This window comes from Hemitrygon akajei, chromosome 5 (genome assembly GCF_048418815.1).
Source record: "Hemitrygon akajei chromosome 5, sHemAka1.3, whole genome shotgun sequence".
NCBI lineage: Eukaryota > Metazoa > Chordata > Chondrichthyes > Myliobatiformes > Dasyatidae > Hemitrygon > Hemitrygon akajei.
The window spans coordinates 85,468,853-85,495,638 of record NC_133128.1 but is presented as its reverse complement, the minus strand read 5'-3'; the positions used below and the strand labels follow the sequence as shown (position 1 = coordinate 85,495,638).

General features: G+C 39.6%; 1 protein-coding gene across 1 annotated transcript in view; it reads left to right on the top strand.

The window, feature by feature from the left end:
- The window catches only part of rb1 (retinoblastoma 1), a 307,448-nt gene that overhangs the window by 42,190 nt on the left and 238,472 nt on the right, over positions 1 to 26,786 (top strand). The window contains exons 3-7 of the mRNA XM_073045946.1: positions 409 to 512; positions 2,823 to 2,957; positions 10,407 to 10,445; positions 10,535 to 10,599; positions 20,102 to 20,212. Of these exons, the coding sequence (XP_072902047.1) occupies positions 409 to 512; positions 2,823 to 2,957; positions 10,407 to 10,445; positions 10,535 to 10,599; positions 20,102 to 20,212 (454 nt within the window). The remainder of the gene's footprint in view (positions 1 to 408; positions 513 to 2,822; positions 2,958 to 10,406; positions 10,446 to 10,534; positions 10,600 to 20,101; positions 20,213 to 26,786) is intronic.

Below are 26,786 nucleotides of genomic sequence, written 5' to 3'. Positions count from 1 at the left end.
TTGTGTGGAGTTTGAATGATATTTCCATGAGCAAGTGGATTTCTTCTCACATCCTGAAGATGTGCTGGTAGGTTAATTGGCTACTTTAAATTGCCGTTTCTTATAAATTAATGGCAAAAAGAATCAGAGTAGTTTTGATGGATGTGTGAGAGAAGGTAAGTTACAGGTGCAGGGAAAGTAGGGGAATTGGACAAATAGGGTTACTACTGTCTTGGGAGCCAGCATGCACCAAATCGCCTTCAATGGTATTATGAGCATAATAGATGCTGCCCATCATTTCCTGGTTTTATTTCGATTTCCAACATTTGTTGGTTTCTTTTCACAAGCAATTTGAAGCCTAAATGGTGGTGCTTGTTTGCTTTAACTATGATTTCTATATTCATAATGATTAATGCTCTCTCCTCCCAGGAAAATAGGAGAAAATATTGGGGAATTTGCATTTTCATCGCAGCAGTTGATTTGAATGTTGTTTCCTTCACTCTGACGGAGTTGCAGAAAACTTTGGATATGAAGTAGGTTCATGTACTCTAATTTTATTATTTTCCCTTGAAAACCTATATTCTGCTATTTGTGTTGAGTATTGCTAATCAGGCTAAACAATGTATTAACTCCAGTTTTTTTTAAAATTGCTGATTTGATTACTCTGATTAGATGGTTGCATCTAGCTCTGTTGCATTGAATTAATTTTAAAAATGTTAAGAAATATAGAGTAGTTGCATCTTAGTGTGTAATGCTACAGCTTAAGCACGTGAGATTAATGAAGCTCAATGTATTACTGCCTACAGAAGGTCTTGTAAAAAGTTATAAACCTAATGTAATCATAAAAAGATGAATAATGAATAACAAATGACAATTGAGCTCTCTGGAAAAAATTAGTAATGAGCAGAAGAATTTGAAAGAAAAATCGGAAGATTGTGAGCCAATTTTTTAAAAATTCAATAGGTTATGAGACACAAGGTGTGCAACTATAGGCTGGTTAGTGAGATATTATTTGAAAAAATGTTAGAATCACTTAGTAAGGAGGTAATTATATGATATCAAGAAAATAATAATATGATAAAACAGAGTCATGAATGAGAAATAATATCTTATAAACCTTTAAGGTCTTTCAGGATGTATCAACAAACTGAATAGGGGAAATTTTTGAAAAGAACAGGGTGCAAGTTACATGGACAAGATAAGAGCTCATGGTGTTGTATGGATAGAGGATTGGTTAGCTACCAGGAAGCAATAAATTTGGGATTGGCAACTTGCAACAGGGATCATTGCCGGAACCACCTACGTATACAATGTATATTGATTATTTAGAGGAAGGAAACAATGTACTGTAACTGTTGAAAATGATACAAACATAGACAGGAAGGGAAGCTGTGAGAGGATGCAGACAGAGATTTTAATGTTAACTGAGTGGCCAGAAAGCGGGCAACTGAAATATAAGCAACACACACAAAATGCTGGTGGAACGCAGCAGGCCAGGCAGCATTTTGTGTGTGTTACTTGAATTTCCAGCATCCGCAGATTTCCTCGTGTGAACTGAAATATAATGTGAGAAACACAGTTTACTGTGGAAGGATGAATGATAAAACATTAGTTAAATGGGGAAATCTGCAACATGCAGGACTTAGGGGTACTCATACATAAAGTCAGAAAACCTGCAGAAAACTTCATCAGGTAAGTAGATAATGTAATTTACTGTGGGAGATTAAATGTAGGTATGTTTTACTACAACTGTGCAAGACACTGGAGAACCACATCTGCAATACTATGTACAGTTTTGGTGTTTTTATTTAAGGAAAAGTATTGTTGAATGTAGTTCAGCAAAGGTTCACTAGGGTGATTGTGGGTATGGAGGGACTTTCTTATAAGGAAAGTTTGTACAGGTCTGATACGTACTCATGAAAGAAAATCTTAATGAAACATACAATGCTTGTGGCTCTAGACAAGCTAAATTCTGGGAGTATGTTTCACCTTATGGGAAGGTCTTGTACCTGAGGTCATAGTTTCTTAATAAGGTGATAACAGTTTAGGATTGAGACAAGGAAGATTTTATTTTTCTTTCATGTTCTGTGTCTTCAGAATTCCTTACCTCAGAAAACTGGAAACAAACTGAATTTTTAAATGTGTTCAAAGCTGAGATAAATAGGTTTTTAAACAGTTATGGAAGTAGGGCAGAGGGAGGATCAGAAAAGTTCAGCAAAGAGGTCAACAACCGTGACCTTGTTGAATGGTCGAGCAAGTTTAAGGAGCCAAATGGCTGCCTACTGACCCTATTTCTTAATCTATCACTGCAATTTTTAAAAAAAATGAAGTGCTAGGTGGTGCACCAGCATTTCCCAACGTCTAAAGTATATCATATTGATCTGGAATTTGAATATTCTAATTTAACCTTAGGACATAATCTTCAAGATTGCTAATTTATAATCTACAAATGAAAAACACTTTACAGAAGAGCAGGAGGAAAAATTGTGTTTTGACATCATGATGTGCTTTCAGCTTTTTGATCTTTTCAAGTTAATGGATTAACAAATTAAGGCCAAAGTAATATCTCAGTGGATGTTTTATTGCATTACTAATTCGAATCATGAAAAAGCACATCAACTGCAATGAGCTAATCAAATTTAATAAAAGAATGGAGTAATTTTGTTTGTGTGCACTGTGGAGCAATCTAAACTAGAAACTGAGAATTATAAATTTATTCACCATTACCTAATCTGAACTGCTGGAAAATCAAAAGATGACATTGAGTAGATTGTTTCAAAATAGCAGTCTGAATGGTAAATCAATGATATATAATAAATCTTGTTTGATTTTCTTTCCTCAAGTATAACAGAGTTTTTGGAGTTACTGAAACAAATGGATGTGAACTTGGACACCGTGAGCACTAAAGTAAATTTATTGGTGTCACGACTAGTAAAGAAGTTCCATGTCTTCACTGCACTCTTTGAAAAATTTAAGAGGTAACTTTTTAAACAATATTTGTTTTGAAACTCCAAGCTTTCAATACAAAATGTGGAAACTTTTGGAAAATAGTTTTATTGCTTTCTTTTTAATAAAATGCAACTGAAGTATTTCACTTAAAGTATTATAGGACTTAGAACAGTACAGCACAACACAGGACCATTGACCCAAAACACTTCGCTAACTTTATAGCCTATTCCAAGATCAATCTAACCTTTCCCTCCGATATGGCCCTACGTTTTCCTTTCCTCCATGTGCCTATGTAGAGTCTTAGATGCCCTAATGTATCTGCCTCTACCACTAACCTTGGCAGTGTGTTTCACACACTTATCACTCTTTGTAAAAAAAAAAGCTCTGACATCCTCTCTATACTTTCCTCCAATCACCTTAAAATGATCCTATCTGGGAAGGGGTGGTGGGGAGGCACAGACTCACTCTATCAGGAGTCTCCACTTGTGTACAGCATCCTGGTAAATAACACTCCCATTTGGATTTGTCCATACATGGCCTCCTCTACTGCCATGATGAGGCCAAGCTCAGGATGGAGGAGCAACACCTCATGTACCATCTAGGTAGCCTCTAGCCCCTTGGTATGAACATCAAATTCTCCAACTTCTGGTAATTCCCTCCCTCTCCCTTCCCCCATCCTACTTTCACTCTACCTCCTCTTCCAGCTGCCTATCACCTCTCTCATGATTCTGCCTTCTTCTACTACACATAGTGCTTTCCCCTTACATTTCTTCACCTTTCCTGCCTATCCCCTCCCTGCTTACCCCCCCCCACCCCTTGATCTTTCCTCTGACTGGTTTTTCACCTGGCACCTTCTTTATAGGGCCCCTGCCTCCTCCTCTTCAGTCCTGACGAAGGGTCTCGGCCTGAAACATTGACTGCTCGTTTCAACAGATGCTGCCCGACCTGCTGAGTTCCTCCAGCTTGTTTGTACGTGTTGATTTGACCACAGCATCTGCAGTGTACTTTGTGTATACTGGTAAATCTCCACTGCACCCTCTCTAAAGCTTCAACATCCTTCCTATAATGAGGTGACCAGAACTGAACACAATACTATGTATCAATTCACACTTTTTCAGATTGAACTCCATCTGCCACTTCTCAGCCCAGCTTTGCATCCTTTCAATGCACCATGACCTACGACAACTTCTGCACAATTCAAACACCACCAGCCATCATGTCATCTGCAAACTCACTAACCCACCATTCCACTTCCTTATCTGTCAGTTATAAAAAACAAAGCACAGGAGTCCCAGAACATATCCCTGCGAAACACCACTGGTCATGAACCTCCAGGCAGGATACCTTCAGTCTGCCTTATGAGGACAAGCCAGCTCTGAATCTACACAACCAAGTTTCCCTGGATCCCATGCTTCCTGACTTTCTGAATGAGCTTACCATGGGAAACTTGTCAGACACTTCACTACAATCCATTTACACCACATCCACCACTCTTCCTTCAGCAATTTGTTTTCTTACTTCCTGGAAGAAGTCACTCAGTTTCGTGAGGCACAGACTGTCCTCACAAAGCAATGCCAACAATCCCTAATTAGAATATGTTTCTCCAAATGCTCGTAAATTTCAATAGTTTGCCCACCAGTGATCTATAATTCCCAGGATTATCCCTATTACCTTTGGAATAATATTTACCACTCTCCAATCTTCTGGTCAGTGAGGGCACAAAAATATCCTTCCTCCCTTGCTTCCCGTAATTACTTGGGGTATATTCCATCTGGCCCTGGGAACTTAGCTATCCTAATGTTTTCAAAAGTTCCAGCACATCCTCTCTTTTTAACATTGACATTTCCTAGTATATTAGTCTGTTCCACACTGTCCTTGCATTTGTTAAAAGTCCTTCTCACTGGTGAATACTGAAACATAGTAATTTAATTACATTAACTTTATTGTACAACAGCATTAAAATTAGAATTACTGATATAGATAAGTTGAATAATTAGAATTCTGTGCTAATTATACAAAATGGTGGAGATTTGAAATACAAATACACATTTGGAAATATGTAGGTGAAGCAGTATTTTTTGATTGAGTTAATATTTCAGGTTGATAACATTTATCAGAACTGAAGTAATTGAGAGATAAAATAAGCTTAAGGCACGGTATAGAATTTCAAAGTTCAAGGTAATTTATTATCAAAGTCACCATATACAACCCTGAAATTCATTTTCTTATGGGCATTCACAGTAAATACAAGAAGCACAATAGAGTCAATGAAAGACTGCACCCAACTGGATGGACAAACAACCAGTGTGCAAATGACATAAAACTGCAAATACAAACGGAAAGAAAAATGAGAATAATAATAAGTAAATGAACAATAAATATTGAGAATATGAAATGAAGAGTCCTTGAAAGTGAGTCCATAGGTTGTGGGAACAGGTCAGTTTTGGGGCAAGTGAAGCTAGGTAAAGTTATCCTCTCTTGTTCAAGAGCATGGGAGGGCTTTACCCATGATGTACTGGGCTGTATCCACTACTTTTTGTAGGCTTTTCCGTTCAAGGGCATTGGTGTTTCCATACCAAGTCATGATGCCACCAGTTATACTCTTCACCACCCATCTATAGAAGTTTACTTGCTTAGAATTTTGCGACATTTCAGCATATCATCTAAAACTGGCAGAGGTATGGGTGTGCTTTCGTCGTAATGGCACTTGAGTGATGGACCCAGGACAGGTCCTCTAAATTCCTCAGTGTTATCATTTCAAAGTTACTGACCCTCTCCACCTTTGATTCCCCTGGTAAGGACTTAGCTCAAAGACCTCTGGTTTCTTCTTCCTGTAATTAATAATAAGCTCCTTTGTCTTGTTGAGATCGAGTGAGAGGTTGTTGTGGCACCACTTAGCCAGATTTTCAATCTTCCTCCTATATGCTGATTCGGCCAATGACAGTGGTATTGTAAGCGAACTTAAATATGTCATTTGAGCCGTACCTCAAAGTCATAAGTATAAAATGAGAACAGCAGGGGCTAAACACACACACTCCTGTTACATCTGTGCTGATGGAGATTGTGGAGGAGATGTTGTCAATCTGAACTGACTGGGGTTTGCAACTGAGGAAATTGAGGATCCAGTTGCACAAGGAGGTATTGGATCCTACCTCTTGAAGCTTATTGATTAGTTTTGAGGGGATGATAGTATTGAATGCCAAGCTGTCGTTAATGAAGAGCATCTTGATGTATGCAGATGTTCTAGGGTTGACTGAAGAGCCAATGAAATGGCATCTGCTGTGGACCTGTGTTCCTAGGCAAATTGCACAGCTCCAAGTTGCTTCTCAGGCTGGAGTTGATATGTTTCATCACCAACTTCTCAAAGCACTTTATCACAGTAAATGTAACTGGACAAAAGTCATTGAGGCAAGTTACTACGTTCTTCTTGGGCACTGGTATAATTGAAGCCTGCTTGAGGAAGGCGGGTACCTCAGACAGCCAAGTTGAGAGATTAAAGATATTGGTGAACACTCCAGCAAGTTGATCAGCACAGTTCTTTAGCACTTGGCTAGGTACCCTGTCTGGGCCAGATGGTTTTAGTAGGTTCACCCTCCTGTTTCATCAGACTGAGAATTGTGAGGGTTAAAAGATCAATGACATGCAACTATATCTTTCTCCATAAATGTTGCCTGACCTGGTTATTTCTAGGAAAAGTGCCATTCAAGAATTCACAGTAATGTTTGCACTTGAGGAAGTTTTATGTAACTGTTGGGAATAGGGAATTTTAATGAATTTAGCTCAGACATGTACAAACGTACTAAGTTGATAGCTTGAAAAAGGCTAGCTTACCTGTCAAGTCTGTATCAGGTCTTGATATATGACTAGATGCCTTCTACCTTGTTACAGCCCATGTATTCTTCTGAAAACAATAAAAGAACAGAGGAAGCTCAAGGCCATTAAAGGATGCTTATGATTCTAGTTCCCTTTCAATTAACTAAGTAGTTCAAAACAAGTACAGGGGTTCACATTGAACATATAAATATTTATTATGGAAAATCAGATGTAGTTTTATTTTGCTCCAACCAAGAATTAGTCTTGATGTAGCTCAGTATTAACACACACTGCATGGTGTATGTAGTAACATGTTCCAGAGTCTACTTGTACTTGCTCTGGTGGGGTGGGGGAAGTGGGAAAAGAATAATATTCTTAAATTTATCTTTCCCAATCTAGAGTACTTTAATGGACATTTCTTTTAGAGAAAAGAAACTTACTTGTTCATTGCTAAACTAAGTAACCAAGGTATTTTGGACAAGAAATCATTCTTGTTGCTTCTGGAACATATTTCAAGTTCACTATGTGAGGTGACCAACTTGGATGTAGTACTTCAAATGAGAGCTAAGCAATGATTTAGTTAAGAAAAAGTATCTAGTGTTTTCCCGGCGTGTATATGAATAAACTCTTCTCAGGCTTCCAGTTGGGTGCAGGTATCAATTATAACTGATGATTCAATGGCAAACTCCGCCATCTTCATCAGGGATGATGCATGGGCATGTCTTGTCTGGTGGTATTTATACCTCCGTAGTCTGTCCCTTCTGATTGGTTAGTCCTCATCCAATCAGGTTTCACTCTGCCACCTGATTTACATTTGAGTTCCAGTTATTACTTAAAGCGAGGCATTGCTCTTTGTTAAAATTCTTTTCCTCTAGTTTTATTTCAACGGCTTCCTTTACTAGGTGGTCCCAAAAGCCATTGGTGCGGCGTAGTAGTTTTGTGCTGTCGAAGTCAATCCTGTGGCCATTGCAAATGCAATGTTCTGCGCTACTGCTGATTTCCCCAGATAACCCAAACAGATCCACCTTCTGTGCTCCTTAATGTGGCAATTTGGAAGATACAAGATAGATACATCCCAAAGAAGTGTTCTTAAGGCAGGATGATGCAACTGTGGCAGACAGGGGAAGTCAAAGACAACATAAAAACATAAGAGAGGGCATATAATAGAGCAAAATAGTGGGAAGTTAGAGGATTGGGAAACTTTCAAAAACCAACAGAAAGCAACTAAAGGAGATACATAAGGAGGAAAAAGATGAACTATGATAGTAAGCTAGCCAATTATATCACAGAAGATACCAACTGTTTTTTAGATATATAGAGAATAAAACTGAGGTGAGAATAGATATCATCTGCTGGAAAATGATCCTGGAGAGTGATAGTAATAGGGGACAAGGAAATGGCGAATGAATGAGTTTGGTGCATCAGCCTTCACTGTGGAAGACACTTGCAGTATGCCACAAGATCGAGAGTGTCAGTGCCTTGGAGGCACGTGGTAAAATAGACTGTAGTCAGCATGGTTTCTTTAAGGGGGAATTTTGCCTGACATACCTGTTGGAATTCTTTAAAGAAAGTAACAGGTAGGATAAACAAAGGAGAATCGGGTATTGAGCACTTGGATTTTCAGAATGCCTTTGACAAAGTGCTGCACATAAGGCTTATTAACAAGAGCAGATCCCAGGATATTACAGGATAGAGGCCTGGTGAAATGGCAGGAGGCAAAGAGTAAGAATAAAGGGACCTTTTACTGGTTGGCTGCTGGTGACTAGTGGTGTTCTGCAGAGGTCCGTATTGGGACCGTTTCTTTTTACATTATATGTCAACAACTTGGATGACTGAAGTGATGGCGTTGTGGCCAAGTTTGCAGATGATATGAAGTTAGGTGCAGGGGCAGATAGTGTTGATGAAGCAGAGAGGCTGCAGAAGGATGAACAGATTAGGAGAATGGGCAAGGGAGTGGCAGATGGAATGCAGTTTTGGGAAGTGTATGGTCATGCACTTTGATAGAAGGAATAAAATTATAGACGATTTCTAAACGGAGAGAAGATTCAATAATCAGAGGGAATTGGGAGTCATTGTGCAAGATTCCCTGAAGGTTAACTTGCAGGTTAAGTCGGTGGCGAATGAAATGTTAGCATTCGTTTCAAATGGACTAGAATATAAAAACAAGAATGTAATGATGGTGCTGGGCATCCATTTTGTTGATATAGATGCACTGATCCCTCTGGCACACTATTATTCACAGCCCTCCAGCCAGGGAACAGCCATCTACTACCACTCTTCGGCTTCTCACTCTAAGCCACTGTTGAATCCAGTTTACTGCCTTATCCTGACTGCCAAGCAACTGAACTGTCTAGACCAGCCTCCCAAGCTATCGTCCGGTCCTTAGGCACCTAACCCAGGTGTAAGGACATTTTAAGTACCTCTGTTGGGGTCCTTGCAATTTCTGCACCAGGCTGTCATGAGGTCCAAGGGGATATTTCTGTTCATACAATCCAAATATCTTGTTTGTTTTGATATGACTTTTCTGTATTGCTATTGATTTAGTGATCTGTGCGCATTAATGCTGAGATCCTTTAGATCACTATCTTGTGAAATATGCAGATTTTGTGTGAGAATTATCCACATGGATAGCATGGTATTTACCCAGGTTAAATGCCTGTTCCCTTTTTTGAACTCTTCCTCCTGCCAGGGATATGTATACCGCAGTTTGAGAACTACTGCTCTAGGGAGTCTAAATCTTGTCAACGATTGATCTACAAGCTTGATTTGTCATATTTTTGTGTCATATGTACGGATACTAACCAACCACCATTAGCTCTACAGGTTACACATAAATTATTGGACCAAAATCTCTGGAGGCTGTCATTAGTAGCCTGTCTCCAGCTTGATCCACAACTATTGACTGCAGTGAGAAAGAAAGATTAGCTTTATTTGTCAGATGTACATCGAAACTTCAAAATTTACAATGAAATGTATCATTTGCATCAAATCAAATCGCTGAGGGTTGTGCTGGAGGCATCCCGTGTGTGTCGCCATGCTTCCATCGCCAATATAGCCTACCCACAACTCACTAACTCTAACTGCGTGCCTTTGGAACGTGGGAGGAAACCCATGGGGTGAATACACAGACTCCTTACAGACGACGGTGAGAATCAAACCCCCAATCAGTGATCGCTTGTGCTGTAAAGCAATTGCTACACTACCATGCTGTCCTCTTTAACTGTGGAGTTGGAGCCTTTTATTGTACAGTATGTAATTTGGATTATTTTAATTTTGTCAAGTGACATCACAAGCATTAGAAAGTAGGTAAAAAAAAATTACTGCAAACTACTACCTTCACCACTTGTATGACTTTGGTTAGCCCATTTAAAAATAGTCAGAAATGAACAATTCAGTTATTCATTAGAAGGTCACTCTAAAGGGCCCTTAAGCCACTGCTGTGGCAACTTAACTTCAGAAAAGAGGAAATAACCTGTTAGCTTATTTGCACCTGTGTCACTTATCATATATTTGAAATGAGTGACTGTTATATTTAAATCACAATTTGCTCATTCATAGTACTATTAGCATTCTGTTATTCAATACAAAGTATTGTAAATCGTGTGTTTTGAAAAGTGATTGAAACTGTTTAATGTCACTTACAAAGTTCATTTCTAAATTCACAGGATATGTGAAAAGATATTTGAAGAAACACCATGTAACCAGTAAGTTTTCAATGAATATATTAAAAGTATTTAGTAATGTTTTTATTTAAAAACTTGAGTAATGTTATTACGTTTAATTTGTCAACCAGGGCACCATCAGAAGCAAATAAGCCAGTGGTGAAAGTCTGTTGGATCACATTTCTTCTAGCAAAAGGTCAGTTAAAATAAATGTGTGTACTTCAATCTACATATAGATTGGGTGAACCAAATTGGTAAGGGTGCTGAGGAAGAGGATTTCTTGGAATGTATGCAGGATGGTTTTCTGAACCAACATGTCGAGGAACCAACTAGAGAGCAGGCCATTCTAGATTGGGTATTGAGCAATGAGGAAGGGTTAGTTAGCAAACTTGTCGTGCGAGGCCCCTTGGGTAAGAGTGACCATAATATGGTGGAATTCTTCATTAAGATGGAGAGTGACATAGTAAATTCAGAAACAAACATTCTGAACTTAAAGAAGGGTAACTCTGAAGGTATGAGACGTGAATTAGCTAAGATAGACTGGCAAATGATACTTAAAGGGTTGACAGTGGATATGCAATGGCAAGCATTTAAAGATTGCATGGATGAACTACAACAATTGTTCATCCCGTTTGGCAAAAGAATAAACCAGGGAAGGTAGTGCACCCATGGCTGACAAGGGAAATTAGGGATAGTATCAAGTCCAAAGAAGAAACATATAAATTAGCAAAAAAAAGCGGCACACCTGAGGACTGGGAGAAATTCAGAGACCAGCAGAGGAGGACAAAGGGCTTAATTAGGAAAGAGAAAAAAGGTTATGAGAGAAAGCTGGCAGGGAACATAAAAACTGACTGTCAAAGCTTTTATAAATACGTGAAAAGAAAAAGATTGGTCAAGACAAATGTAGGTCCTTTACAGTCAGAATCAGGTGAATTGATCATAGGGAACAAAGACATGGCAGACCAATTGAATAACTACTTTGGTTCTGTCTTCACTAAGGAGGACATAAATAATCTTCCCGAAATAGTAAGGGACCGAGGGTCTAGTGAGATGGAGGAACTGAGGGAAATACATGTTAGTAGGGAAGTGGTTAGGTAAATTGAAGGGATTAAAGACAGATAAATCCCCAGGGCCAGATGGTCTGCATCCCAGAGTGCTTAAGGAAGTAGCCCAAGAAATAGTGGATGCATTAGTGATAATTTTTCAAAACTCCTTAGATTCTGGATTAGTTCCTGAGGATTGGAGGGTGGCTAATGTAACCCCACTTTTTAAAAAAGGAGGGAGAGAGAAACCGGGGAATTATAGACCGGTTAGTCTGACATCGGTGGTGGGGAAAATGCTAGAGTCGGTTATCAAAGATGTGATAACAGCACATTTGGAAAGAGGTGAAATCATCGGACAAAGTCAGCATGGATTTGTGAAAGGAAAATCATGTCTGACGAATCTTATAGAATTTTTTGAAGATGTAACTAGTAGAGTGGATAGGGGAGAGCCAGTGGATGTGGTATATTTAGATTCTCAAAAGGCTTTTGACAAGGTCCCACACAGGAGATTAGTGTGCAAACTTAAAGCACACGGTATTGGGGGTATGGTATTGATGTGGATAGAGAATTGGTTGGCAGACAGGAAGCAAAGAGTGGGAGTGAACGGGACCTTTTCAGAATGGTAGGCAGTGACTAGTGGGGTACCGCAAGGCTCAGTGCTGGAACCCCAGTTGTTTACAATATATATTAATGATTTAGAACTAAATATTCCTGGATTTTGTTGCTTCAGGTGTGATAGAGTAGGAGGGGCCAGAGGAGGAGGTGTTGCATTGCTTGTCCGAGAAAATCTTATGGCGGTGCTTTGGAAGGATAGATATGAGAGCTCCTCTAGGGAGGCTATTTGGGTGGAATTGAGGAATGGGAAAAGTGTAGTAACACTGATAGGAGTGTATTATAGGCCACCTAATGGGGAGCGTGAGTTGGAAGAGCAAATGTGTAAGGAGATAGCAGATATTTGTAATAAACACAAGGTGGTGATTGTGGGAGATTTTAATTTTCCACACATAGATTGGGAAGCTCATTCTGTAAAAGGGCTGGATGGTTTAGAGTTTGTGAAATGTGTGCAGGATAGTTTTTTGCAACAATACATAGAAGTACCGACTAGAGATGGGGCTGTGTTGGATCTCCTGTTAGGGAATGCGATAAGTCAGCTGACGGATGTATGTGTTGGGGAGCACTTCGGGTCCAGTGATCACAATAGCATTAGCTTCAATATAATTATGGAGAAGGACAGGACTGGACCTAGAGTTGAGATTTTTGATTGGAGAAAGGCTAACTTTGAGGAGATGCGCAGGGATTTAGAGAGAGTGGATTGGGTCAAGTTGTTTTATGGGAAGGATGTAATAGAGAAATGGAGGTCATTTAAGGGTGAAATTATGAGGGTACAGAATCTTTATGTTCCTGTTCGGTTGAAAGGAAAGGTTAAAGGTTTGAAAGCGCCATGGTTTTCAAGGGATATTAGAAACTTGGTTCGAAAAAAGAGGGATGTCTACAATAGATATAGGCAGCATGGAGTAATGGAATTGCTCGAGGAATATAAAGAATGTAAAAGGAAACTTAAGAAAGAGATTAGAAAAGCTAAAAGAAGTTACGAGTTTGGTTTGGCAAATAACGTGGAAGTAAATCCGAAAGGCTTCTACAGTTATATTAAAAGCAAGAGGATAGTGAGGGATAAAAGTGGTCCCTTAGAGAATCAGGGTGGTCAGCTATGTGTGGAGCCGAGGGAGATGGGAGAGATTTTGAATGATTTCTTCTCTTCGGTATTCACTAAGGAGAAGGATATTGAATGGTGTAAGGTGTGGGAAACAAGTAAGGAAGTTATGGAACCTATGACAATTAAAGAGGTGGAAGTACTGGTGCTTTTAAGAAATTTAAAAGTGGATAAATCTCCAGGTCCTGACAGGATATTCCCCAGGAGGGAAGTTTGTGTAGAGATAGCAGGAGCTCTGACGGAGATCTTTCAGATGTCATTAGAAACAGGGATTGTGCCGGAGGATTGGCGTATTGCTCATGTGGTTCCATTGTTTAAAAAGGGTTCTAGAAGTAAGCCTGGCAATTATAGACCTGTCAGTTTGACATCAGTGGTGGGTAAATTAATGGAAAGTATTCTTAGAGATAGTATTTATAATTATCTGGATAGACAGGATCTGATTAGGAGTAGCCAGCATGGATTTGTGCGTGGAAGGTCATGTTTGACAAACCTTATTGAATTTTTTGAAGAAGTTACGAGGAATGTTGACGAGGGTAAGGCAGTGGATGTAGTCTATATGGACTTCAGCAAGGCCTTTGACAAAGTTCCACATGGAAGGTTAGTTAAGAAGGTTCAGTCGTTAGGTATTAATGCTGGAGTAATAAAATGGATTCAACAGTGGCTAGATGGGAGATGCCAGAGAGTAGTGGTGGATAATTGTTTATCGGGATGGAGGCCGGTGACTAGCAGGGTGCCTCAGGGATCTGATTTGGGCCCAATTTTGTTTGTAATATACATAAATGATCTGGATGATGGGGTGGTAAATTGGATTAGTAAGTATGCCGATGATACTAAGGTAGGAGGTGTTGTGGATAATGAGGTGGGTTTTCAAAGCTTGCAGGGAGATTTATGCCGGTTAGAAGAATGGGCTGAACGTTGGCAGATGGAGTTTAATGCTGAGAAGTGTGAGGTTCTACATTTTGGCAGGAATAATCCAAATAGAACATACAGGGTAAATGGTAGGGCATTGAGGAATGCAGTGGAACAGAGAGATCTAGGAATAACAGTGCATAGTTCCCTGAAGGTGGAGTCTCATGTAGATAGGGTGGTGAAGAAGGCTTTTGGAACGCTGGCCTTTATAAATCAGAGCATTGAGTACAGACGTTGGGATTTAATGTTAAAATTGTACAAGGCATTGGTAAGGCCAAATTTGGAATATTGTGTACAGTTCTGGTCACCGAATTATAGGAAAGATATCAATAATTTAGAGAGAGTGCAGAGACGATTTACTAGGATGTTACCTGGGTTTCAGCACTTAAGTTACAGAGAAAGGTTGAACAAGTTAGGTCTCTATTCATTGGAGCGTAGAAGGTTGAGGGGGGATTTGATCGAGGTATTTAAAATTTTGAGAGGGATAGATAGAGTTGACGTGAATAGGCTGTTTCCATTGAGAGTAGGGGAGATTCAATCGAGAAGACATGATTTGAGAGTTAGGGAGCAAAAGTTTAAGGGAAACACGAGGGGGTATTTCTTTACTCAGAGAGTGATAGCTGTGTGGAATGAGCTTCCTGTAGAAGTAGTAGAGGCCAGTTCAGTTGTGTCATTTAAGGTAAAATTGGATAGGTATATGGACAGGAAAGGAGTGGAGGGTTATGGGCTGAGTGCGGGTAGGTGGGACTAGGTGAGATTAAGAGTTCGGCACGGACAAGGAGGGCCGGAATTGCCTGTTTCCGTGCTGTGATTGTTATATGGTTATATGGTTAGATGAGGGAATTAAATGCAGCATCTCCAAGTTTGCGGATGACACGAAGCTGGGCGGCGGTGTTAGCTGTGAGGAGGATGCTAAGAGGATGCAGGGTGACTTGGATAGGTTAGGTGAGTGGGCAAATTCATGGCAGATGCAAATTAATATGGATAAATGTGAGGTTATCCACTTTGGTTGCAAGAACAGGAAAACAGATTATTATCTGAATGGTGGCCGATTAGGAAAAAGGGAGGTGCAACGAGACCTGGGTGTCATTGAACACCAGTCATTGAAGGTGGGCATGCAGGTACAGCAGGCGGTGAAAAAGGCAAATGATATGTTGGCATTCATGGCAAAATGATTTGAGTACAGGAGCAGGGAGGTTCTACTGCAGTTGTACAAGGCCTTGGTGAGACCGCACCTAGAGTATTGTGTGCAGTTTTGGTCCCCTAATCTGAGGAAAGACATTCTTGCCATAGAGGGAGTACAAAGAAGGTTCACCAGATTGATTCCTGGGATGGCAGGACTTTCATATGAAGAAAGACTGGATCGACTAGGCTTATACGCACTGGAATTTAGAAGATTGAGGGGGGGATCTTATTGAAACGTATAAAATTCTAAAGGGATTGGACAGGCTAGATGCAGGAAGATTGTTTCCAATGTTGGGGAAGTCCAGAATGAGGAGTCATAGTTTAAGGATAAAGGGGAAGCCTTTTAGGACCGAGATGAGGGAAAACTTCTTCACACAGAGAGTGGTGAATCTGTGGAATTCTCTGCCACAGGAAACCGTTGAGGCCGGTTCATTGGCTATATTTAAGAGGAAGTTAGATATGGCCCTTGTGGCTAAAGGGATCAGGGGGTATGGAGAGAAAGCAGGTACAGGGTTCTGAGTTGGATGATCAGCCATGATATACTGAATGGCAGTACAGGCTCGAAGGGCTGAATGGCCTACTCCTGCACCTATTTTCTATGTTTCTATGTTACTGTATTAAGAACTGGCTATACATTTTATTTATGAAGTATTCAAGTCTTTCTTGAGAACCTCTTGTAGTTGTTATTACAGGACTTCTATTTTGCATTGCCTTGTGTCTTGGCATTGGATTTTTTTTTTATTGCCAGTAATGTGTAAGAATAAAAGACCCTTTAGTTCATTACTCCTCAATTTTCTATTAAACAGTAAATTATTTGTAAATTGGTTTATTATTATCATGTGTGCCAAGGTTTTGCATTGGATCTATACAGCTCATTTATTCACATCAGTACATTAAGGGGCAAGTAATAACAATGCAGAATATAGAGTTGCAGTTATAGAGAAAGCGCTGGCAGACAATAAGGTGCTAGGCTATAATCAGGTAGATTGTGAGGTCAAGTGTTCATTTTCTGATACCAGGCTACAGTTCACGAGTCTTACAACAATGGGATTAAAGCTGTCATTGAGTTTGGTGGCACCTGCTCTCAAGCTTTTGTATCTTCTGCCCAATGGGAGGGGAATGTCCATGGTGGATGGGGTCTTTGATTAAATTGGCTGTATTACCGAGGCAGCGAGAGGTATAAATTGAGTCCATAAAGGGGAGGCTGGTGACTGGTTGAAGCGCTGGTCTATGTCCACAACTTTCTGTAGTTCCTTGCATCCCCGGGCAGGCCAATTGCCATACTCAGCTCTGATGAATCCAGACAGTTTATTTCTTCCTGTGATGCATTGGTAAAAATTGATGGTCAAAGGGGACATGCCACATTTAGTTAGCCTCCTGAGGAAGTATAGGTGCTTCTGTGCTTTCTTTGCTGTGGTGTCAATGTCTTTGGATCAGGACAGTCTACTTGTTTTGTTTATTCTTAGTTCTTAACCTTCTCGATCTCAGCTTGCACCAATCTCTCAAGTGCAAATAAAATCAATATCCTATTCAAGGTGAAAATAGTCGAATCATTAATTATCAAATCTACATGTCCATTCCACTGGGTTCAAAATAATTTTTTAAAAAGTTCAGTGATTTATATTTGTATCAAGTATTAAAAATGACTGCTTTGGGCAGAGCAAAACAGATCAGACTAAGAGTTCATGGCTGTAATTGTAGTATGAAAAAGATGTTTTCATAAAGTGTGGAAGCAAATCTGCTTTTAACTGTTTTTGAGTGATGCTGTATAAAAAGATGACAATGAATTGAATTACTATTGGAAGGAAAATAGTATTTACACTTAGAAAAGCATTTGAGATTTCCTTCCCTAATTGCTTAAATGTTAACAACCTCATGAAATAGTAGAATGTAGTCTTATTCTTTAATTATTACTAAATATCAAAAATGAAAGCTAGCTCAGGTAAAGGTCAACACGAGTGAATCTGCAGATGCTGGAAATAAATAAAAAACACAAAATGCTGGCAGAACTCAGCAGGCCAGACAGCATCTATAGGAGGAGGTAGTGAAGACGTTTCAGGCCGAAACCCAGGTAAAAGTATTTTTATTCATGAGTGTTGATTTGAATGAAAGCATTTAATGGGTTTTCTATCAAAATGAAAATGAACATCAAAGAAAATCTTGTTTAATGTGACTATGCCAGAGAGTATGTTGCTTTCTCAGTGTTGAACTGAACTGTTGCTGGTTCACGATGTAGGCATCACTATAACCATCTTATTCCAAGCTTCCATGACACTGACTCTGCTAATTTACATGATTTTTTTTCTTAAAAGAAAACACAAAAGCCATGGAAAACAAGGAAAAATGCATGAATTTTAAGATGTTGTACAAAATTATAAATATTTTCAAATAAAACCTGAACAAGAACTGGCTTATCAAAACAAATGGTTTGGCCACCAGATGAACCAAAATTGTTCATTTACCTGAAATGGTTCTGAACACACTGAAACCAGAATCCAGGAGATTCACAGCGTGCTTAGGTCTAGACCGTAGTGTTCAAGACCTGTGATCCGGAACCCTACAAGAAGTTCAGGTATGACTTACAAAAGGCCAACGTAAGAGTGAATAGGCCATTCTGTGTGAAGTTAGAGACAATAGATGCAGAACAGTTGTGGCAGGGTTTGCATGTCATTACTTATAAAGCAAAACATAATGGCATAAATGGCAGTGATCTTCACTCCCTGTTGAGCTGAATGCTTTTTAAAGGAGAGAATTAAAACTAGCTGTGTGAACCTCCACAGCTTTTGGTGATCCTGTGATCTGTGTCTCGGAGGCAGATGTCAGAACATCCTTCAAGAGGGTGAACCCTCACAAGGCATTGGGCTCCAAAGGTGTACCTGACAGGCTACTGAAAACCTGTGCCAGCCATCTGACTGGTGTGTTTAAGGGCATCTTCGAACTCTCACGAAGGTCAGAGGTTCCCACCTCCTTCAAGAGGGGAGCAATCATACCAGTGTCAAAGACGAGGAGGGTGAGGTGCCTCAACAACTATCGCCTGGTAGAACTCGGGTTTATTGTGGTGAAGTACTTTGAGAGGTTGGTCATGGCTAGAATTAACTCCTGCCTGAGCAGTGACCTGTACCCATTACAATTTGCCTGCCATCATAACAGGTTTACAATGTACTCCATCTCCCTGGCTCTCCATTTAGCTTTGGAGCACCTGGACAACAGCAATGCATACAGTATATCATGCTGCTATTTATCAGTTAAAGCTTGGTGTTAAACTCCATCACCCCCCAGAGCTTAAAAACCTCTGTCTTTGTACCTCTCTCTGCAACTGGATCCTTGACTTTTTCATCGGGAGGCCGTAGGCAGGCTGATCAGTAATAACATCTCCACGCTGACAGTCTACACAGGCGTACCTCAAGGATGAGTGCTTAGCCCATTGTTCTACTCCCTCTGCACTTGAACCTGTGTGGCTGGTCACAGCTGAAATGCCATTTAAAAATGTGCCAATAACATTGTTGTTGGCAGACTCTGAGATATTAAGGAGATGTACAAGAGCAACAGCAATTTGCAGTCAATGTCAGCAAGACCAAGGAACTGATTGTGCACTTCAGGAAGGGGAAGTTGGGAAGACACACACCACTTCACAGTTGAGGGGTCACGGATGGAAAGGGTAAACATCTTGAAGTTCCTGGGGATCTCAGAGGATTTGTCCTTGGCTAAACATATTAATGCAATTGTGAAGAAAGCATGCCAGCATCTCAAATTCTTTGTGAGTTTGATGAGATTTGGAATGTCACAGACGGCTGTTGCATAGTTCTACAGCTGTATGGTGAAGAGCATTTTGATAGAGGGTTGTAAATCTAGCCAGCTCCATCATTGTTACAGCCTGTCCCACCAGTGAAGACTTCAAAATGTCGACTGTATTCTTTTCCATAAATGCTGCCTGGCCTGCTGAGTTCCTCCAGCATTTTGTGTGTGTTACTTGGATTTCCAGCACTTGCAGATTTTGTCTTGTTTCAAAAGGTGGTGCTTCAAGAAGATGGTATTTACCAATAAGGACCCTCACCATCTAGGACATGCCCTCTCCTTTCTACTACCATGAGGGAAGTACAGGAGCCTGAAGACCCATACTTAATATTTTAGGGACAGCTTCTTCTCCTCTGCCATCAGATTTCAGAATGGTCTACGAACACATGAATACTAATTTGCTCTTTCTTCCCCGTTTGCACTATTTATTTACAGTAGCTTTTAATGATTTTTACAGCTTATATTGTACTGCTACCGGGAAACAACCAGTTCCATATCAGTGATACAAGATTATCATTCTTTGGTGCAGAAAACTTTAATGTAAAATACTATTTCCTGCCACCAAGGGGCATCATACCACCCAGTTCGTTCACTTTATTTGGAGTAGGGCTTGTAGCCAATCTGTTTCATGTAAATGCTGGAAAATTTGAATTCCGTCTACTGTCATGGCTTTCTTCCCAAATTCATAGGTTGTTCAAATGAATGCTGGGTTAAAGAATGACTACTGGGTGTGTCTTTGAGCTAGTAAGGTTACCAACAACCTGCCTATGCATTTCATTCTTAATGATAAAATAACATTTGAAGCCCACAGACTATTGTCCATACATTTTAATATTTCTGTTGAGATATCTATTTAACTTGCAAAATGAATGTTTTATTAAAATAATTTGAAATAGGTTTTGAGTGTACAAGAAATAAAATAGGTTTCTGGATTCCTGTAAAGCAAAGCAATATGATTATTTTAGCTTTATGCATGTTCATTTATCTCTCAAATGTAACAAAATAGGACTGAGCACACTTTAATATTTTGCTGGGTATTTGTTTTCTGATTTCAGGAAAACTGCTACAGATGGAAGATGACCTTGTGCTCTCTTTCCAGTTGTTACTGTGTGTCTTGGAGTACTTTATTAAGATCTCGCCTGCTGAATCAATTAAGGAACCTTATAGTAAGTTTTCAAAGTTAGCAATGGGAGTCATATTAAATTGCTTTTTAAAATAAATTACTCTTAATAACTCAAAAAGCTTTCATTTGTTTCTAAAATATCATGGCTACATATTTTCTGTGGTGTTGTATATTGATTCTGTATTTTTACAAAAAGTAATAAATTAGATTTGAATCTTTTTGACTGCAAATAACTGAGCCACATCCGTGTTTATCATCAGTTAATTGATTTTGAGTTGGGTGAGTCATGAAAATTTTACTTAGATTTATCTTAAAAATCTTTCCTATTTTTTTGGTTACACATTTTAAAAAAGGATCCTAGATTTTAATACCACTGGAATGAGAATCATAGATTCTGGCAGAACTGCAGTCACTTGTAAAGTTTTGGCAGCATGTAACGATTCTGTTGCCCAGTATCTCTGGGGAGGGAAAGCACATTGCCTAACAGTACTGAGTATGAATAGTCTCTGACTAATTAGTAGTCATACCTCAGTACCAGAGAGATGGTTGCAATTATAGATTATTGTCTATCAACTGCTGGTGAAAATGCTTGAATCATGAGAAGGTCTGGTTAGGCTCTCACATCTCTGAAATAAACAGGTGAGAGCGTTCCCTATCCAGATTTACTAGAGGGTGCCCGATGCTTGTAGAAATGTATGCTGTCAAGAACTATCATCTTTGGAGATGTGGGAGGAAACACAGATGGTGCTGGAAGAAAGGGGACAAGGAACAAAGTTTATGTGAACTCTGGTAACTTATAACCAAAAATTATAAAAAGCTATCATTGATCTTTAAGATGTAATGGGATTTGCTAAAGCTGGTGATTTCATTGAAAACAGAATTAAATGAGGTTCACACAAATTGTTGGAGGAACTCAGCAGGCCAGGCAGTATCTAAGGAAAAAAGTACAGTTGACGTTTTGGGCCAAAACCCTTTGACAGGACTGGAGAGAAAATGCCAAGGAGTTGATTTGAAAGGTGGGAGAGGGGAGAGAGAACCACCAGATGATAGGTGAAACCTGGAGGGGGAGGGATGAAGTAAAGAGCTGGGAAGTTGATTGGTGAAAGGGACAGAAGGCCATGGAAGAAAGGGGAAAGGGAAAGGAGCACCAGAGGGAGGTGATGGGCAGGCAAGGATATAAGGTGAGAGAGGGAAATGGAGAAGGAAAGAAAGTTTGAGAAATCAATGTTCATGTCATCAGGTTGGAAGCTACCCAAATAAGGTGTTGTTCTTCCAACCTAAGTGTGGTCTCATCACAACAGTGGAAGAGGCCATGAATGGACATATCGGAATGGGAAGTGGAATTAAAATGGGTGGCCACTGGGAGATACTGCTTGTTCTGGCCGACAAAGCGTAGATACTCGTTGAAGCAGTCTCCCAATCTACGTCGGGTCTCACAATTGTACGGGAGGCCAGACTGGGAGCTCTGAACATAGTAAATGCCCCCAGCAGACTCACAGGTGGTGTCGCGTCATCTGGAAGGACTGCTTAGGGCCCTGGATAGTAGTGAGGGAGGAGGTGTAGGGGCAGTTCAGCACTTGTTCTGCTTGCAAGGATAAGTGCCAGGAGGGGGATCAGTGGGGAGGGACGAGTGGACGAGGGGGTCGCATAGAGAGCGATCCCTGTCGAAAGCAGTAAGTGGGGGGGGGCAGGGAAGATTTACTTGGTGGTGGGATCCCATTGAAGGTGGTGGAAGTTTTGAAGAGTTATGTGCTGGATGCGGAGGCTGGTGGCGTGGTAGGTGAGGACCAGAGGAACCCTATCCCTGGTAAGAACAGATGTGCATGAAATGAAAGAGATGCAGTTGAGGGCAGCATTGATAGTGGAGGAGGGGAATCCCCTTTCTTTGAAAAAGGAGGAAATCTTCATTCTGAGAGCAGATGTGGTGGAGACAGTGGACTTGAGAAAAGGGGATGGCATTTTTACAAGTAGTAATGTGGGAGGAGGTATAGTCCAGGTAGCTGTGAGAGTCTGTGGATTTGTAATAGACATCAGTGGATAAGCTGTCTCTGGAGATAGAGTGAGATCGAGAAAGGGAAGGGAAGTGTCGGAAATGGACCAATTGAGTTTGAGGGCAGGGTGGAAGTTGGAGGCAAAGAGGATGAAATCGTTGAGTTCAGCACAGGTGTAGTAAGCAGCACCAATGTAGTCATTGAAGTAGTGTAGGAAAAGTGCGGGACAGTCACCATTGTGGGCGTGGACCATAGACTGTTCTACATAGCCGACAAACAGACAGACATAACTGGGACCCAAGCGAGTGCCCATGGCCACCCCTTTTGTTTGAAGGAAGTGGGAGAAGTTATTGAGAGTGAGGACGTTCCGCTAAGCAGAAGAGAGTGGTGATGGAGGGGAACAGGTTGGGTCTGGTGTCCAGAAACAAAATGGAGAGCTTTGAGGCCTTCCTGGTGGGGGTGGAGGTAGAGGTGTATAGGGACTGGACATCTATAGTGAAAACAAGATGATGGGGGCCAGGGGACTTGAAATCCTTGAAAAGATCAAGAGCATGTGAGGTGTCACGACTGTAGGTAGGAAGGGACTGGACTAGGGGGGATTAAACAGAGTGGAGAGATGCAGATAGGAGTTCAGTGGGGCAGGAACAAGCTGACATAATGGGTCTAATTAGACAAGCTGGTTTGTGGATCACTTTCAATTTAAAAAATGTGGAGGCACAAGTAAAGGATCTTTCTAGTGAGTCTGATTTGTTTTTCTTTGCACTTTTTTCGGAATTACCATTTTCTACATATGCTGATTATAGCAGTGTTAGGCCTTTTTTATGTTGTCTTATGTTCGTGATTCAGTGTGGTACTTGGATTGACCATCTCCATCTAAGATTTTTAATTTGGAGTCATAAAGTATAGGGTCAGGCCTTTCAGCTCAACTGGTTTGCACTGACTGAGATTCCCATCCAAACTAGTCCTATTTGCCCATGTTTGGCCCATATACCTCTAAATCAGTAGTTCCCTAACTTTTTTGGGTTACCACCTCCTTGGTTCCTAGAGCAACTCACCTGTCCCTCCTCGCTTTCCACCCATTACATAAAAACTATAAAGGTTTTGATTGACAATGCACAGTGAAAGAAAATAGAAACTGCAAATTCAAAACAATAACAAATAGCTGCAAATATTATTCAAATTTACTTAAAGCTACAATTAAAATTATTTCTTTATTTAGTTAGAGTAAAAATAATTTCAGTCAACAATTTTAGACCATACATTAACAGTCTAACTATTCACTACTTCATTGCTTTTTCACCTCTCAATGAGATGGACGGACTTGTTGCAGTGAGATCAGCTTCTCAACATTAGGCTGAATGTCACTCAGAAGGAATCTCAGATCCCCACATTCAGTAATTTTCAGTCTGTTTCATTGTTTTGAAACTAAGTTGGGTGACTGTGCTGAAACTACGCTCTGCTAAATATGATGTTGCAAAGGCAAATGTTGTTTGAAGATCACAAACCGTCACTGTTGTGAAGTGCTGGCAAACATGTTTTCTGTTTCTGAAAGTTTTCACTAAGTGACTGAAAATAAGCCAAGTTCTTTGCTTTCTCAGAATGCATTATCATCAAATGTTCAAGGCTTCATTTCCACAGTTGAAAAATCTGTTTCACACAACAGACAGTATTGGTTGCTTGGTGCTGGTATAAATCCAGATAACAGATACTCCACACTATATTGTTTCCACTTCCATTTTGTTTGGTATGGTTTGCTTCTGCCATTTTCATTATGGATTACCAGAGTCAGTTGCTTATTTTTAAAGTCCAACCTCAAGTGCCTGCGATTAATAAAGGAGTAAGTTATGATGTCATCATAGCTCAGGCAAAAGGGCTGAAGGTACATAAAGTGGGGCAGCATTATCTTGGTTGGTCTGTGGGCTAAGTAAGTGCAGTCTTGAACTTCCGAAAGGACAGATTCTGAACTTTACCCCTTTGATTGCCATATTTTAACTCACAGGAATCTTGCCGCTGTGTGGTTAGAATATGGGAATATAATGCTAACACTGTACTACAATAATGAATGGAAAAATATGATCTCTACAGTCTACCAAATACAGAAGTGTCACATTTCTTTTCAACATCTGTAATACACTCTTAGTAAAGTCTAAGAGAATGATAGGTTAGCAAGAGATGAGGTGATGATTGTAATCAATTATAAGGCATGACAATCAAATGCATATAATAAGCAATTCATTTATTAATTTAAACCTGTAATTCCTCAATTGCCTTCCTTGTTACCGAGCACCCAACCCTGCTTCCTTTATCAGTATTGCCCCCTTAGAAATTTCCACCACCCCCACAGGGGAGATATCACCCACTTTGGGAACCATTGCTTTAAACTTTTCCTATCCATATAGCTGTCCTTTTTTAAATGTATCTGCTTCCACCATTTCCTGAGGCAGCTCATTCTATATACTGACCATCTTTGCGTGACAAAATTGCTCTTCAGGTTCCTATTAAGTCTCTCTCCCCTCATCCTAAACTTACAGTATGTCCTCTACTTCTTGGTTCCCCAACCCTGGGAAAAGGACTATGCATACTCACCCACTCTATGCCCCTCTAGATTTCACACACTTCCATTAGATCACCAATTAATCACTCACGTACAGTGAATAAAGTCTTCACATGTTTAATCTCTTTCCATTACTCGGTCCCTTGTGTCCCAGTAACATCTTCGTGAATCTCCTCTGCACTCTTTCCAGATTAATGGCATCTTTCCTATAGCAGGGTCACTAAAACTGAGTATAATTTTCCAAATGCAGCTTCACCAATGTCTTGTACAATTACAATATAACCTCCCACCTTTATACTCAATGCCCTGCCTGACAAAGGCCTGTGTGTTAGAGCCTTCTTTGCATCCTGTCTCTTCTCTTTCTATATTTTTATTAGTTTCTGCATAGAATACAGAGTACAAGAAGATATATAAGTCAAAAGGAAAAAATAAAATAGTACCAAATACATTGAATTAAAAATAGTTACAATCTCAAAACCCTGTATTCATAAAAATTAAATTATAATATTGAAATATAATTTTGTTATACAGAAAAATATCTAAACCCACTACCAAAGTCAGAGCTGTTAGGAAAAGCAAGAAAAATGAGGGGGAAAACCCTTATCATATAATAAAATTTATTATTAGTCACGATCTGTACTTTAACAATAAATCAAAGGTTTTGAAAATAACTCAAAAACAGTCCCCACAATGTATAAAAGTCTTGGCTAGATTCAAAAACTGAACAACGGATCTTCTCTAAATTTAAGCATGACATAACATCTTGTAGCCATTGAGCATGAGTAGGCGGAACAGCATCCTTCCATTTAAGCAAGAATGCCCTCCTAGCTATAAGAGAAGTAAAAGCCAAAATATGCAAATCAGGTGTCTCCAAAATAAAGTCTTTTTCTCCAACAATACTAAATAATGTGGTCAAAGTGTTAGGCTTAAAATTTACCTTGAAAAGTACTGAGAAAGTTTGGAATACTTCCTTCCAGTATCTTTCAAGGCTCGGACATGTTCAAAACGTGAATTAATGAAGCTTCTCCAATGTTACATCTATCACAGAAAGGAAATATCTGAATAAAAATGAGATAGCTTATCTTTAGACATGTGAGCCCTATGAACCACTTTTAATTGTAAGAGGGAATGGCAGGCACATAACGATGAAGTGTTAACCAATTTAAAAATTTCATTCCAAGTTTCCTCAGAAATTGAAGTCTGTAAATCTTGTTCCCAAAGGTTTTTAATTTTGCCTATAGGAGTGTTTGTCATTCCTAGCAACATACCATGAATATTGGATATTGAACCATTATAAAAAGGTTTCAAATTAAAAATTACATCTAATAAGTCCTTATCGGAACTTATAGGAAATGTATGTAGTTGAGAACACAGAAAGTCTCTAATTTGTAAATAACAAAGAAAAAAAGAGTTTTGGGTAAACTATATTTAGCTGACATTTGCTCAAACAAAAGAAGACTTCCTCACATCCTTTCTAGCTGTGGCATCTTTTTCATGGTACTCTGTTCTACCACACTCGCCATTCCCCTGGGCCCAACTGTTCACTGTTTGTTTTCTTTCAACTTAAAGAATTTTGGAAGATTTCTCACAGGGTTTCATTGTGTTCCAGGTATGATGCCTTCATGCATTCTTATTTGGTCCAAGATATAAGGGAATAAAAACGTGTGTTGGTAGTTCATAACTTGTTAGAACTGATAAGTGAAAATTGTAAAAAGGTAATTTCATAGATATCATTGACCAAAAACTTATGATCAATTCAATTTACTATAGAAAACTTGAATGCAGTCCCTAATAGCTTACTATAGGTTACCTTAATTATATTCAGAGTTAAACAAGTTTCTCATTCTAGCATTAGAGTGTTCAGTAGTAGTTGATTACACTTTCGCAATGCTATTATTCTCAATACTCGAGGACAAAAAGTTATAAATTGGTGACAATTTTGTTGTACTATACCTCTCCAGTGTCCCTTTTATTTCTTGAAATCGAGGAAGCCATTACTTGCTGTCTCTATACTTACATCGCAAAGTTCATGGCTGCCTTCTTGAAAATCACATGTGTTTTCAAGTATTGTG